This window comes from Nicotiana tomentosiformis, chromosome 8, assembly GCF_000390325.3.
Source record: "Nicotiana tomentosiformis chromosome 8, ASM39032v3, whole genome shotgun sequence".
NCBI classification, from domain to species: domain Eukaryota; kingdom Viridiplantae; phylum Streptophyta; class Magnoliopsida; order Solanales; family Solanaceae; genus Nicotiana; species Nicotiana tomentosiformis.
In genome coordinates this window covers 138,273,136-138,290,442 of record NC_090819.1, presented here as the reverse complement: position 1 = coordinate 138,290,442, position 17,307 = coordinate 138,273,136, and the positions used below count along the sequence as shown (strand labels likewise).

The following is a 17,307-nucleotide window of genomic DNA, read 5'->3' as shown; positions in this document are numbered from 1 at the left end:
AAAATCTAACCAAATTAATTGTATAACTTCATTAAAATTCATCGAAAATAATTCCGGATAATAATACGTCGACTTAAAAATTTATTCCAAAAAGTCAACAAAAGTCAACGCGTTGCCCGCCCCTCAAAACCCGGTAAAATTTTTATGAAATCCGAATACCTATTCCGATACGAGTTTAACCATACCAATTTTATCGAATTCCAATAACAACTCGACCTCCAAATCGTAAATTTTCGTTTTCAAACCCCCGATTTACACCTCAAAAACATGTAATTTAATCGGACTATTCGATGATAATTCAATATTATGGAGTAGAAATGATCACAAGGGACTTACCTCAAGTTTTTCCATAAAAACCTTGCTCACAAATCGCCCAACCCGAGCTTGAAATGCCAAAAAATTGCAAAAGCTCGAAACCCCTCTGTTTTTGTATTGCTAGGTACAACTTTTCGCACTTACGGTACCTGGCCAGCCCATGCATTTTCCGCTTCCGCGACTAATTTCTCGCATCCGCGAGCTCGCACCTGCGGCCCTTTTTCGTGCAGGTGTGATCATACCAAATGCCCAGCTGCTTCAGCCCCTCCTCCAAATCCAAATTCGATCCATTAAGCATCCGAACTCACCCGAAGCCCCCCGGGACCTCAACCAAATATACCATCAAGTTCTAAAATATCATACGAACTTAGTAAAATTCTTAAATCACATCAGACAACATCAAAACGACGAATCGCACCTCAAATCAAAATCTATAAACTTTAAACTTTCAAATTCTATATCTTGTGCCGAAACACATCAAATCAATTCGGAATGACTTCAAATTTTGCACACAAGTCATAAATGACATAACAGACCTATTCAAATTTTCAGAATCGTATTCCGACCTCGATATAAAAGAGTCAACCCCCCGGTCAAACTTTCCAAATATTCAACTTCCAGCATTTCAAGCTTAATTCCATTACGGACCTCCAAATAATTTTTCGAACACGCTCCTAAGTCCAAAATTACCATACGGAGGTATTGACATCATCAAAATTCCATTCCAGAGTCGTTTGTTCAAAAGTCAACTCTCCGGTCAACTCTTTCCATTTAAACTTCAAATTAAGGATTGTTCTTTTAATTTAATTCTGAATCTTCAGTAAATCAAACTCGACCACACCCGCGGGTCATAATACATATTGCGAAACTGCTCGAGACCTTAATTCACTGAACATGGCATAAATTCTTAAAACGACAAGTCGGGTTATTACAGTATATATACTATGTATTGACTCTCCTTAATTTCTTGGTATGTTTACTTTTATATATTTTGACACCTCTTAACGAAAATTCTGGCTCTGCCACTGGTAATCACCACTAGCATGATCAATCACTCTATCTACACTATGCTATTGTCACTTTTTTTTGTCTTTCCTTCTTGATTATCTTTAGTTTTCTTTCCCATCACCACCTATTCCTTCACTATCACCATAAACATATCTTCTGCCAAAAGTAAAATCAACAAACTAATCAATCTTTATTTTTGGTGGGTTTGAATTCATCAACACTCTCAGTAACATCTAACACCTTTGCATTAATATTTCCCATCAGAATTACTCTTTGAGTGTGACCAATTTATCAATAGATAAAAAATTTCACAAAAAAAAATAAAAAAAAATCATTTTTTGCAATGCTAGGTTAGAATTTCAACTTGTTAGAAAAGTTTGAGTCTTGTTTGAGAAAGATGAGAGAAGTTTAAGAGTCTTAGTCTCGGGCTTCTATGACTTCTTCCGTTGTTGGAGAGCTCTAATTGGGTGGGGGGGAGTCTGGGGGGGAGGGGAGAGTCTGGTTTGTCTTCATGACACTACTTCCATTCAATTCAGATTCAAGCACCACTAATGATCTGGTGCTAGTCTCCATTCTCGCCGGTCAATAATTTTATGGTGAGTGTTTGCATCGATCTAGGAGCAAAAAGAGGAAGTGGGTTAGAGGGATAAAGATAGTGAAATAAGAAAGAAAAAGAAAAAGAAAAGAAAGATAATGAATAAAATAAGAAGAAAATATAAATAGAAAGAAAAAATGAAAAAAATAAAAATGAATTGATTTTACACGTGGCAAGTAAAGATTGGTGCGTAATTTACACCTCTTTTTTGAAACTGGAATTGGCTTTAAAAGGTGTTATTCATTACACTTCAAACATAGTTAGGGGGTTATAGGACCCCGTAAAATAAAGGGTACATCTGACAAAATGGTGCAACGCCAGGGGAGTATTTATGTATTATATATATATATATATATATATATATATATATATATATATATATAAAACTTGTATAAATCTTTCCATTTTGCAAGTCGATCCGATCCATTCGTTCGTAGAGCTATTTACTTAATCGCAAATATTTCTAGAACACCTCTAATAGAGGGGCAAATAGTCAATTTTGAAAGAACTAATTATTGGCAACCTCTTTCAGATATGAATCTATCTGATTCAGAAGGGAAGAACTTAGATCAGTATCTCAATTTCAATTCAATCATGGGTTTGATTCACACTCCATATGAGAAAGATATATCATTCGAAAAAAAAAAGGACTCTTTGTCTGAAGTAATGCATAAAAAGGAATTGTGATTATCAAGGTTTGTATACTTGTTAGTTCTTCTTCATTAATTATTCAATTACTATAAAATTCAAGACAATAGTGCAACCAAAAGACAACCATAAATATCAGCAAGCAATGGCTACTTATAGAAATACTTACTATATACTTCATTTTGTTCTAATTTATGTGTCATACTTTCTTTTTTTATATGTCTCAAAAAAAAATTCATACTTTCTTATTTAAAAATAATTCAACTTTAAACTTCTTATTTTACTCTGAATAAGATAATTTATAGCCACGTAAATATTTTTGATTTGTTCTAAAGCACAAATTTTAAAAATCTTTTTTTTTTCCTTAAATTCTGTGTGTCAAGTTAAACACAGTTACACAAATTGGGACGAAAGGAATATATTACTATTACTAGTCAAGTTGTTGATTATACGTGCTCACTGACAGCCAACCACGATGATCCCTTTCTTACAAACATATATATTAGTAATACTTAAAAAATAAGTATACTTTTTAAAGTTTTATTTAATAGTAAAAGAGAGTAGAGGTGCCGTAGAGGGAAGATGAAGAGTTGTGTTTCGTCAACCTTTTATGACAACTAGCTTGGATAGATGGGGTCAACGGGTGATAAAAGATCTAAACATATCGCATGCATCAAATTACATATTTTATCATTTAAAGTTAAATCCACAATAGCATGCAGTAGTAATTTTTTTGCATTCTCTTATTCTTAGATTTATAGTATTATATATTGTTTCTTTTGCTTCATCTATCTCACTATTTTCTTGCTGTTACTATTTCTTTTCCTTTTAATATTTTCTACGAGTCGGAGATCTATCCGAATTAAGCAACCTCTTTATATTCACAAGATACAAGATATGAGTAAGGTCTGCTTACTCACTATACTTCCTAAACTTCACTTATGAGATTATACTAGATTCGTTGTTGTTATATCATAATTAAAGTTAAAATGCATATTCCATAGTTAAATAATAAATTTTATGTAAAATATATATCTATTTAATTCGGTGTATGCAAAGAAAGAGCAGATATTTACCAGGAACAACGTCCATCTAAAGTTCACTTAAATTAATGATAAATCTAAGTGATGAATTGTGGTGGTGAAGGTTTATGTTCTGGTAATTAACCTTATTAAGAAACCAAGTTTAACGATTGTGAAAATAAATCCCCAATTTTTTTACTCATAAAAAAAAAAAGTAATTGTACCGATTCTAAATTCGTAACGATTTCCAATGTGTATTTGGATGTTGATGTTAACTATAATTAATATCCTAGTATTAGTAAAATAAGAAAACCCGAAGATACAATTACTAATGATTTATTTATTTAATACCTTTTTCCGCATTTTAGTTATTAACACTGTTACAAACACGTATGATATGTGTATATGTACATGGATTTTGGTTAAGTGATAATGAAACTTTAAGAACTTATATTATGTGGTGAATAATCCACATAGACTTGTCTTTGACTTTCGTCAAAAGTTTTAAAATTAATTGCACTAACATAATTGCACTATTTAATTTGAAGATCATCTAATAATGGAAAATTCATTGACTTTTCATGTGCAACAGCAAGTGGCGTATTATAATTCCAACGTTTTGTTGTATAGAAAAAGAAAACTTGCAACTCCAGTCATCAACACTTGCCACGATGACGATAACAAAAGAAAAGTAAAAGAATCACTTTCAAAAATAATAACCGAATATATATATATATATATATATATATATATATATATATATATATTAATACACAGATGCATATTTATAGATAATCAAAGTATTTTTTTAATATTTAACTAGTAAATATAATTATTTTTTGCCATCAGCCAAATATGTAATTTACCACGAAAATTTGAAGTGCAGAGGTGTCTGTTGTAGAAAACTTTGCGAACTCTTTAAAAAAAAAAAACACGTGTTATTTGGTATAGAATTTCATGAAAACCTCTATCAGAAACAATTTTTTTGGGGGATAAAACTGTTTTAAACATTTAGAGAACTAAATAAAACTACAATTATCAAAAATTCGAATAACCACAATTATGTTTTAGAGGGGAAAGCTCCAAACAATCCGAAATTGATCAATTTTGCCTTTCGTTGCGCTTTTGATCCATTCACCCTTTAAAGTTAAAAAGCTTATCGTATATGCCCATGTTATTAACGGAGCTCCACTATGAAATGAGTCAATTCCCCGAGTCCAAAATTTTCAAGAAAAAATATCCAAATTTATCCATCAACTTTTAACTATAATTTGAAAATAACCTTAATTTGAAACTCCGTTAAGTCTCTAGGGTAGAAGCGAGACTTTTTTCCTAATAATTAAGACAATATTAGATTAAAAAAAATTAACGAAAGAAATAATTATTGAATTCAATCCCTTTTTTCAATAAAGTTGTCATTATTCCCCATTCATAACTTAAAATAAAATTTTCCACACACATGGTAACATGTTTTGTACACAGATATTCTCTTAAGAAATTAAATTATTTCCTTCTATTTTTGGAAATATTCCAACTTTGTTTTTTTATAATAAAAAAAACTGTTTACACGCCTGAAAATGTTTTTTTTCCGTAAATAAGCAAAGAAACCAAGGGCAAAATGATAATAACACACATTTTCGCGGCTCTACAAATACGGAGAACCGAAGGCCAGTGTAGGGGCGTGCTCTCTTTCTCGTTCCTTTCCTCACTCTTTGGAACTCTTCATTTCTTCTCCGTTCTTTTCTATATCAATCATCTCTTTTTCAATTTCGCAAAACAAAAACCAAAAAAAATAAAATAACTATCTCCTATCCTCCTATCAATTTATCTTCTAAAAGAGGATGATACAGTGAAGGCCAATATATATATTTTTTTTTTAATTATTATTATTATTATTATTATCTCTCTTTTAAACTTCTCCAAGTTTCCAAGATTCAGGTTCTCTCTCCTTCTCTCTCTTGAAAATTATTGTGTATATAAACCGTTTACGTAATTCTAAATGCACAATTATATTTGAAATCGGTCTGAATAAAACGAAATGTGAATATTATGAATTCATATATAATCGACTTTAACTTGTTTGAGATTGTGAATATTGAGTGCATGTTGACTGATGAAAGGTTAGAGAGAAACATAGCCAGTGTCATTAATATATATATATATATATATATATAAACGTAAATTAAGTGCATGAATTTTGACTTTTTGGCGTCAAGCTCGAAAAGCCTTGTTGTATTATTTTGAACAAGACCCAGATTTTGGCTTTTTATGAAAATGTGGATGGAAAATGAGGGGTAGGATTGTCGTTTGGTGGTTGGTGATTTTGGATTTTTGGGTAATTTTGAAGGACTTTAAATTTAGGAAGTTGGCAGAGAAGCAAAATGGTAAGGAGGAGGGTTCGTGGAAACAGAAAGAGACAACTCGTTTTAGACTCTAGTTTTTGCAGATTTTCAATATATCTTTTTTCGTTCATTTTTTTTTACTATTTTGAGCAGAGTTTTCAATGTATTTTTTCATCCATTATTTTACTATTTTGTCCAGAGTTTTCGGGTGTTATGGCATCAGCATTAGGCTACAAGTCAAATAAGTTTTCCTGGTGATCTAGGAGCTTCATTTATAACCTTTGTTTCTTTCTTTCTCATCTGGTCTTTACTAGCAATACGTTGTATGAATTTAATTTTTTTCTATAAACAGTGTATTTTATAAACTAGTTAAGCCAAAAAAATGGTTCAAAAATTTCTTTGTTTGATAATCGAAAAATTGCCGAGAGCCGGTGGCCCGCAATTAGAAACTGGTTGGATTGGCGCACTATTAGAAACTCGGTATATGCTGAGCCAGTCCCTCTACCCTTCTCCATCTAAATAACAATTACTGACATTGTTTTATTTTCTGTTAACTCATGAACTCTGGATCCCGTATTCAGAAATTGCGTTATCTCATATTTTTTGCACTTACTAATAGATTACTAATCATTATGATATTGAGGTATCAACTCATATAGTATATACATGTTTTGGTTACAGTTAATATTAATGATTTGATTGTGTAAAATTTTGTCGCACTAACAAGTCATCCTTGTTGCTGTCATACTATTATGAAACGCGGAAATTATAGTTCTAGGAAAAAGGGAGGGAGTAAACAATTTAGAAGTTTGCACTTTTTAATAAAAAGGATGTGGCAACTTTGAGGACTTGAATGGGGTGTGGTACTTTTGTTGTGTATATTTAGTACTAGTGTTCATCATTTTAACGAGAAAAACACCTTTATAAAGTGGTTCCAGTACCTTAGATTAAAATAATTCCATTGTTTCTTTTATCAAGCCTTAAACTGAAACCACAACATGTGTTTTTCCTAAAGTTGTTTTTTAAAGTTTGTACTTTAGCTAGATGCTTTGGGTCCCCTGTAAAGAGAAAAATCGTGAGATTAAGATGGGTTCTTTTTTCAAGTATCATTGTTGAAGTGGGACAGAAAAGAATATTGCATATTTATATTTTACCAACCCCATTTTTAAATACTTATTTCAGTTGCATCTGAAGTACGTGCTGTGCACTTTGGAGCATTAGATTTACTTGTCACATGGGAAATGTGTAAATCTTTGGCCTTAAGGATTATATATTTCACAGCCAAAAATTTTATAGAGTTCCTAATATGTGCTATATAAGGTAATTCCAGATAGTTTAATTGGTGTTGGACATGATCATGATATGCAGGTATTGAAGATTTTGGCTGTTTCTTGTTGATTTGGAGTTGTTTTATCTAAGCTCAGATATGGCTACACCAGCAGCACCCCTGAAATGTCCACCACCTATGAAAGCTACCTCTAATGGAGTATTCCAAGGGGACGATCCGTTGGATTATGCACTTCCTCTTGCCATTGTACAGATATGTTTAGTACTTGTTCTCACTCGTGTTCTTGCCTATCTTCTCCGGCCATTGAGACAGCCACGTGTTGTTGCTGAGATTATTGTGAGTGTTTCTTGCTTTTTGCTTTCATTCTTTAATGAAGTCAACTACATTTGGCTCCATGTGCATGGAAACATTTAACATTGTGGAATAGAATGATTTGTGTTTTATTCCAGTTATGAAAGTTCTTTAATGAACTCAACTACATTTAGATGATCTTTGGAGATTCTTGCATATTTCTGCTCACATGATTTACTGCTCTATCGGAACAACTATTAGTAACAGACTACCAGTCTTAGCTCTGGTGCAAGAAAGAGGTGACATTGGATATTTTTGCTTTTGTCAGGGAGGAATTTTACTAGGTCCATCTGCTCTAGGTCGCAACGAGAAGTATCTGCATACAATATTTCCACCAAAGAGCCTAACAGTGTTGGATACTTTAGCAAACTTTGGCCTCCTTTTCTTTCTTTTCCTGGTTGGGCTGGAGTTAGATCCGAAGTCTCTTCGTCGGACTGGGAAGAAAGCTCTATGTATTGCTGTTGCTGGAATCAGTCTCCCCTTTGTATTAGGAATAGGAACATCCTTTGCTCTCAGAGCTACTATATCAAAAGGGGTTAATCAAGGCCCTTTTCTGGTGTTCATGGGAGTGGCCCTCTCTATCACTGCCTTCCCTGTTTTGGCTCGTATTCTAGCTGAGCTCAAACTTTTAACAACAGATGTTGGTCGAATGGCCATGTCTGCTGCAGCAGTCAATGATGTGGCTGCATGGATTTTGCTTGCTCTTGCTATTGCCCTCTCGGGTACTACTAGTTCTCCCCTTATTTCGCTTTGGGTCCTTTTGTGCGGGGCTGGTTTTGTGATACTCTGCATATTCATTGGTCCTCCTATATTCAAATGGATGGCTAGACGTTGTTCGGATGGTGAGCATGTAGATGAGATATATGTGTGTGCTACACTAGCAGCAGTTTTGGCTGCAGGATTTGTCACTGATACTATTGGTATTCATGCCTTATTTGGGGCTTTTGTGCTTGGAGTTCTTGTACCCAAGGAAGGACCATTTGCAGGCGCACTAGTGGAAAAAGTGGAGGACCTTGTGTCCGGTTTATTCCTTCCTCTCTACTTTGTTTCTAGTGGATTGAAAACGAACGTAGCCACTATTCAGGGGGCTCAATCATGGGGTCTTCTTGTTCTTGTCATATTTACATCATGCTTCGGGAAGATTGTTGGCACCATTGTCGTCTCACTCCTTTGCAAGATGCCTATGCAGGAGGCTCTGACTCTTGGTTTCTTGATGAATACTAAAGGTTTAGTCGAGCTCATTGTTCTTAATATTGGCAAAGACAGAGGGGTATTTATCTTCACACTTCACTTCTAATTTGTTGAATTCATGAGTTTATTAGTTCTAAGCTTACATGGTTTTGGCTGATCATTTTTGCAGGTACTGAATGATCAAACATTTGCCATCATGGTGTTGATGGCTCTCTTCACAACGTTCATCACAACTCCTATTGTGATATCAATATACAAGCCAGCTAAATTAGCTGTCACTGAATACAAGCATAGAACAATAGAGAGGAAAGACACGAGCAAACAAGTCCGAATGTTGACATGTTTCTACAGCACAAGAAACATTCCCACACTGATCAATCTCATTGAAGTTTCTCGAGGAACTGAGAAGAGGGAAGGACTTCGCGTCTATGCCATGCACCTTATGGAGCTTTCCGAAAGGTCATCAGCAATCTTGATGGTCCACAAGGTTAAAAGGAATGGGCTTCCCTTTTGGAATAAAGGGGAGGTTGCAGATTCTAACCAAGTAGTGGTTGCTTTTGAGACATTTGAGCATCTTAGCAAAGTGTCTATCCGACCAACAACAGCAATCTCTCCCATGAATAGCATGCATGAGGACATTATTACTAGCGCCGAGAGAAAGAGGGTAGCCATGATAATTCTCCCATTCCACAAGCACCAGCGACTTGATGGACATTTCGAAACAACCAGAACCGATCTTAGGCATGTGAACCGCAGAGTTCTTCAGCACGCACCGTGTTCAGTCGGTATCTTGGTCGACAGAGGTCTCGGTGGAGCATCTCATGTATCTGCTAGCAATGTCGACTTTACAATAACTATCTTGTTCTTCGGTGGCCATGATGACCATGAAGCACTTGCTTATGGTGTGCGTATGGCTGAGCACCCCGGTGTCACACTAGTCGTGGTACGTTTTGTTGTCGACCCTGAGGTTGCTGGTGGTAGTGTCAAGATAGACATCAACCAGAACTCCAGCCTTGAGGCTCAACCAGAGGACGAAGTGTTACTTTCCGGATTGAAACAGAGAATCTCAAAGGACGGATCGATCAAATACGAAGAGAGGACAATCAAGGATGGTGCAGAAACTTTTGAAGCAATAAAGTCATATAACAGATGCAATCTATTTCTAGTTGGAAGAATGCCTGAAGGTCAAGTAGTTGCAGCTTTGAATAAAAAGAGTGAATGTCCAGAATTGGGGCCTATAGGAAACTTGTTAATATCCTCTGAATTTTCAACAACAGCATCTGTTTTGGTGGTGCAGCAATATCGCAGCCAATTATCTCAAGATTCATTAAGTTCTTTGGAGGATGGAGAATCATCAGAAGGAAATGAGTCGAACTAAAACAGTGGAAATAGTAACTCAGTCGTATTTTGACATATTTTCACAAGTTCACAATGTACAATAATAGAAAAGAGGGAATTACCAAATAAGGAAAGTTTATGTGTGTATATATATATATCTTTGGCATTCCCTCATTGTTACCTTCTGCATTAATCTTGTTATCATGTTCTGTAAATCTGCAGAATGTTAAAGTTTCTATGAAGATTTTCATCAAGCATCTCAATAATCTGTACTCTATAATTGCATTTTTCCATTAACTATTCAAGTATTTTGGTTGGTGTTTTGTTTAAAAAAACAAAACTTAACAATAAAAACACAAAAAGATATTTCACAAAGAATAATCCAATTGCTAGATTTTCTTATGCAGTCGAACAAGGCGTATGCACCTTATACTATGGGATGTCACTGGACATCGCTTGGTCGAAATTTGTCACTAATTATTTATAAGAAAAATAAAAATATTGGAGATACATATAAAAAATGACACTGTTATTCATTATTTTAAAATATGACAACGCTTATGTAAAATTTTACGTACGGAACAGATTATCCAAAATATATAATACTACATTAATGGCTTATATTATTTTCCACCAACAGTACAAAATAAGAATCATTCTTGTAAAAGCAAACCAAAATTCTTGTTGCTTGCCCACCACATTACCATTCTCCAGAATGGAAAAACTCTGGTATTTATAAAGTAACTTCGTCATCATAGAAAGGTACAGTTGATAATTTTCGACGTGTCCAACGTAATAAACTATGAATGGGATCCTAAAAGTTGTCAATTTGAAGAATTAACAAATATCAATATTTTAATCTCTATTCTCACGAGACAGGTAATAATCCGAATAACAATTTCACAAATTCAAACTCCAGTGATCAAAAGGTTATTGATGTCTTATTTAATATGCTATACTTCTCCGATCCAAAATAAATGTCGTTTTAGTTAAATTAATTGGTTCAATTTTTCCCCTAATCTACCCCGCTCCAATAGATTATCTATATAATTTTCTAAAATCTATGAGGAGATGGAAATGGTAATTTGAGGAGAAATAACCGGTAATCTAGTATAACTATTATTATTAATGCTGTTAAATAATTTTCTTAATGAGTATACCGAAAATCTTAAAAGACACTTATTTTGGAGTAACTCAACCTAATTGATCTGGTGTTCTTCGTTGAACAAAAGATTGTATAATGCAAAACGATAAAGATTTGTCACACAGTCATTTTTATGTCATTTCAACGACAATTCTTTTCTGAAATGTACAAATGAAACATTTGATTAAAGCAAATGGACTAAATTTAAACGTGTATTTTGTTTGCTTACACGCATCTTCAACTGATTTGCTAGCATTTTTTCTTTGGCATAATTATTTTGACCCACAACAAAAAACTAGAGCAATCGCCGAAAGATCAACTTTTTCACAAATAATACATCATGCTCTGAATTTAATTACTACTAAAGCAACGTTGGTGCTGACTTTATGGCCTTAATTTATTTCTAATAATTTTGAATTAACTAATATATGGAAACCCTACTTAACAATGATTGGTTCCTATAGTCTCTCAAAAGACTTGAGAAGTAAAATGATTCATCTCCTAAGCATAATGAAAGGTTGAACTAATTGTAGAATAGTAGCATAATAATTGAATCCATGATATTGGTGGGATAATGGGCAACCCAGTGTACAGAGTATTTCGCATTCAAGTAAGACTTGGGGAAGGGCATACCCAAGAGGGTGTAATGTAGGCGATCTGCCATAATCCAAGTATTAGTGGCTGATTTTACGTTTCGAACTCATGCCATATGGGGTCACACAGAGACTAATTTACCGTTGCTCCAAGGTCCCTTCCCATTATGTTGTTTGGATGATGTAGATCATTTTCTAGAGTAATTTTCACAAAACACTATAGTTTAGTGCCTAATTACCATACTTAACTATAGCTTGCCTAATTATATCATCTTACTGTTCAAACGAATACAACATGTATCAATTGTATTCGTGCGTGCAACGAATACAACCAAAGCGAAATACAGAAAAATAGATTGCTCTCATTGAGAGTCAAACTCAAGACTTAAGCTTACTAAACGGGCACTCTAACCAACTAAGCTACGAGAGCTTGTTGCTCTCTTGTTTCAGTTTAAAACAACCAATCTCTTGTTTTAGTACTACCGATGGATTTGTTATAAAATTCAAATACAAATGATAATTTTCTGAAAGTATAATTACGAATGATAAATACAATATATATGTTTGTTGTATCGCGTAATTTTTCCTATTTTCTAATAATGTTAGAAGTACAACTAACCAATATTGAAACCCTAATTGACTTTTAAAAAAAAGGATCCTAATGTCTCTAAAGACTTGAGAAAGGAAAATTACAAGGACTCCTTAGTATAATGAAAGGTTGAGCTGATAGTGGAATAGTAAGCTTAATATATAATTGAATGGACTATGTTCTTTGGGAAATGGGAGATGCCAAATTTCGATGGCTCATATTTTCTTATGGTTTGTTATTTGGGATCTGTCTGGCTCAATTTGGAAATTTCAAAATAAGACAGATTTGATTTAATCATATTTTGAAACATAGAATAAACTTAATCTAAATTTAAGTCTACTGAATTTGGTTTCTAACCTAATTAGGTAAAAGTTAAGAAGTAATCAAAATTATATTCCTTATATTAGGCAAAATTCTAAATGTGAATTAAATCTTCAAGCCTTGCATGTCTAGTACTGAAATATTGTGACAACTATCAAATATATAAAATATGCGACCGCACAAACTAACCACATAAGGTAGCAAACACAGTAGCTAATTACAGACAAAATATAACCCCAATCAAAATGATTTGCCTAACCTTAATTGCAATAAGGTAATATTATTGAAGGAATTAGTTGACTACAAAATTGCAGGTGTTATAATTGTAGGAAAAGGTCCAAATCTACCCTCTACTTTTGAATATTGTCTGCATCTAACCTTCATTATACTATTCGGTCAAATTTACTTTTACCGTTATAATATCCAATCAAATTTACCCCTACCATCAGCAAACGTCTAAATTATCCCTCAATTTCGTCAGGTGATTCAGAATCTCCCAAATCATTTTAGTTAAGTCACTTATTCTTCTTCTTGATCCACTAGTTTCAACATAGTTGGCATTTACTTGCTTTCTTGATTGAAAAAAAAAATAAGAGAAAGAAATATTAAAATAATACAATGGTTAGTGAAAAAGTATTGTAAATGAAGAATCTAAATTAGTTAGCTTGTCTAAATTCTAAAAATATTTATAACATCCCAACTTTAATGAATTTGTTGCACCAAAAGTATGGAGACTTTGCAAATATTAGTGATATAAGTTGAAATTCCTTGGAGACTTTGCATTGTCTATCACGACCCATTTTCTGAACAAGCCGGGACCGGCACCCGATCACTAAACATGACCGAGCGAACCATCTGCGCTTATCAAATCTATCATAAATTCAAACTTTATATGCCACAAGGCACTACTGTAACCAAATACTTTTAATTAATTTAAATATCTAAAATAAACCAACTTCAAAACGTTATTCGTAGTAACTACTGAAATATTGTAAATTTATTATTAAAAATACCTGAATCTTAACCCACCGACTGTGTCTATGAAACCTCTACTGATAAACTGACGCACTGCTCAGGACATGAGATTTTCTGGCCAGTTCTCTAAGTAAACAAAGAAATAGCTAAATAATGACGACTCAAAGGAGTACTCCACGAATAAAAGCGGAGCTCACCAATAGCACTGGAAGTGAGGGAAGTCCTAACTCGTAGCCTGCTCGCCTGCAAAGCCAGTGCCCACGTTGTACCGCAGACCAACGTAGGTTCCCAAAAGAGAACGTCAGTACCATCCATTGTACTCAGTGAGTCTCAACGACAGGGGACGAAACTTTAATAAAATATACATTACGAGCAAATGTTCTAAATGCATGGAAAACATAAAGTTTCTAAGAACAATTCTAAAATAATTGCATAACAACAGTTTATGAATATTCTAAAAGAAATTTTTTTCTTTTTCTTTCTTATAAAAAAAATACTTCACTTTATACTTCGGGAGTTCCAACTATCCTGACTTATTTCTGTTTTAGTCACCGTGTGATCGGTACAGATTCGATCCCAACCTGATCGAATAGGCCCAATCCACGAGGTGTCACTCGTTTCATGATTCTCAGCGCTCATATATCATACCTTAGCCTGGCTAAGTAAATTCTCAGTTACGAGACCCTCGGCTCGTGTGCTCCCTACTTTGGCACAAGTAGTTTCAGGAAGTCAACGCCTTGGTTAGGACCCTCGACCTGGACGATGAGCCCTTATCATAATAAAGGATACTCCCAAAAATTTTTTCTTTCTAAAACTTCTTCTTGTGACTTTTCAAGTCTAAATCTTTTCTGAAACATCCTATACATACTCATGTTGGTATCCTTAAATATAAAGCATGACATAAGAATGAAATAAACATTCAAAAGTATTTCTAAAGATTCTTGCTTTTTCATAAATTTTCAACAAGAAAATGACATATAAAAATAACACAAAAATCTAAATATTTATGCACATATATCATAATAAATCATCTAAACTTCAATCCATCAAACACCTTGTATGAATACTTTTGTGAGTTAAATCACTTTAGTAAAGGGTTATATCAACTCGACTCAAAACTCCTTGAGCCAATACGCAGGCCCGGTCTAATTTATACCCGTCAAATAATTAATTCTACACAACCAGTGCATTTTAATTAATTTTAAAGTTTCATACCTAAACATAAAATTTAATTTTGATACAGAGAAAGAAGGAAATTAACTAATCAATTCTTACCTACCACTACTTTAGGATAATTGACAATAGGGAATTTTATATATATGAGTTCAAGAATTAGTGATTTGTAAAGAACCCTAGAATTTTCGTTGCCTGCGTGTGTAAGTTAAGTTTCGTAGCCTTTGTGCTTGCTGCGTGAACAGAACAATGTTATGTTTCTCTATTTCGAATTAGGCTTTTTAGCCTTCCGCCTGTGAATGAACAAAGGTTTTTCGATTAAGGCTTTAAGCCTTTTGTGTGTGTGTGTGTGACAAACAAAATGTTTTTTTTTGTTTTCTTAAAGGCATTAAGCCCTTTGTTTTCCTTTCAATACCCACTTTATGGGTTAGTCACGTGACTCTTTTTTTTTTTATTACTTTTTTTTACTAAACTAGTATTTAATTTGACCCATTGTTAAAAATTAATAATATTAAAATTATTAATATTTCCCTAATTGTACATCCAATTATTTATAAATAGAGAAGTAACTCAAAAGTAAATCACAAGGGTTTAAATCCGTAATAGAAGTATAATTTAAGGGGAAAAAATTAAATTCTATATTTAGCGTGTCTTGAAACTTTTATACATTTGAGGAGTGTTACAATCTTTCCTCCTTAAAAATATTCGTTCTCGAATGTTGCTAGGGCCCTACTCTTAAGCTAACAATCATTCCTTAAGTCTTTGAAATTTTAAGTTTTCTTAGCACTACTAACTTTCCCAAGGGACAAAACATTTGGCTAACTCCCTAAATTTTTAAAAATTTCGGCAGAGTCTCCCCTGTAAATTGGACTATCCAAAAAAAAATATCCTTGTCACCAATACCACAACTACACCAACAACAACCAAATATACTATAACAGGCTATTCGTAGGCACCATACACGGCTCATAAACTAATTACTCACGTTCCGGCAAGGAGATACCACATAACCAACCAAAATCTAAAGCACAACACTTCAGCAAAAAGTAAATAACTTTAATGAATTAAATGTACTATGGCATGATACTAAATTATTTAATAATTAAATATACTCTAATAGAAACTAAATTACTTCAACAACTAAGTATAATCTAGCAAAGACATAAATACATGCTAACTTGTATTTAATAAATAAAATATAAATGCCAAACCAAACCTAGGTTCACATACCTTTTTCCTAAAATAAATATGGATATTTCTTTCTCATATCTTCCTCGACCTCTCACGTAGACTCTTTTGAATCATGATTACTCCACAAAACTTTTACCGATGCTATATCTTTTGTTCTCAACTTTCTTACTTGACTATCGAGAATTTCTATAGGTAATTCTTCATAAGTCAAGCTTTCTTTAATTTCTATGGTATCGGCAGGTATTATATGCGACTCATCATAAATGTACTTCCTAAGCATAGACACATGAAAGACAGGATGAACAGAGGACAACTCAACGGGCAGCGCTAGCTCATAAGCCACGTTTCTTTTCTTTTCTAGAATTTCATAAGGTCTGATAAATCTAGGACTAAGTTTCCCTTTCTTGCCAAACCTCATAACTCCTTTTATTGGTGAAACTTTCAAAAACACCTTGTCACGAACCATGAACTCTAAGTCACGATGCCTCTTGTCAGAATAGGACTTTTGACAACTCTGGGCCGCTTTTAGTCTTTCTCTGATTAGCTGGCCTTTCTCTAATGCCTCACAAACAAACTCTGGGTAAATCAATGACACCTCTGCTAGTTCAAACCAACCCACTGGAGACCTACATCTTCGCCCATACAACGCTTCATAAGGAGCCATACCAATGCTGGACTGATAGTTGTTATTGTAAGCAAATTCTATAAGTGGCAAGTGATCATCCCAATTACCTCCAAAATCTATAACACATGCTCGCAATATATCTTCGAGTATCTGAATGGTCCTTTCTGCCTGACCATCGGTCTGTGGATGGAAAACGGTGCTCAAATTGACCTTGGTACCTAATTTTTTCTAAAATGCCTGCCAGAAATGCATTGTGAATTGAGGGCCTCTATCAGATATGATTGAAACTGGAATACCATGCAATCGGACTATTTCTTTGATATACAACTGCGCATACTACTCTACAGAATATGTCGTCTTTACTGGTAGGAAATGCGCGGACTTTGTGAGTCGGTCTACAATAACCCAAATTGAATCATGCTTATGGTATGTGCGAGGTAGACCTACTACAAAATCCATATTAATCATCTCTCATTTCCACTGTGGTATCTCTATATCTTGAGCTAGGCCACCGGGCCTCTGATGCTCGGCTTTGACTTGCTGGCAATTCAAACATTTAGCCACATGAGCTGCTACTTGCTTCTTCATGCCTTTCCAC

At 34.0% G+C, this 17,307-nt stretch overlaps 2 protein-coding genes across 2 annotated transcripts; one reads left to right on the top strand and one right to left on the bottom strand.

Annotated features, from left to right (window-relative positions):
* The first annotated feature begins 5,339 nt into the window (after nt 1-5,339).
* LOC104084649 (cation/H(+) antiporter 18-like) lies at nt 5,340-10,352 on the top strand. The gene is made up of 4 exons (XM_009588567.4): nt 5,340-5,526; nt 7,299-7,554; nt 7,838-8,839; nt 8,930-10,352. Exons 2-4 carry the CDS (start codon nt 7,357-7,359, stop codon nt 10,136-10,138), a joined length of 2,409 nt encoding a protein of 802 aa, XP_009586862.1. The 5' UTR covers nt 5,340-5,526; nt 7,299-7,356; the 3' UTR covers nt 10,139-10,352.
* A 5,823-nt stretch (nt 10,353-16,175) lies between these two features.
* LOC138898225 (uncharacterized) lies at nt 16,176-16,748 on the bottom strand. Its single transcript, XM_070184273.1, has one exon. It carries the CDS (start codon nt 16,746-16,748, stop codon nt 16,176-16,178), a length of 573 nt encoding a protein of 190 aa, XP_070040374.1.
* Nucleotides 16,749-17,307: the final 559 nt, after the last annotated feature.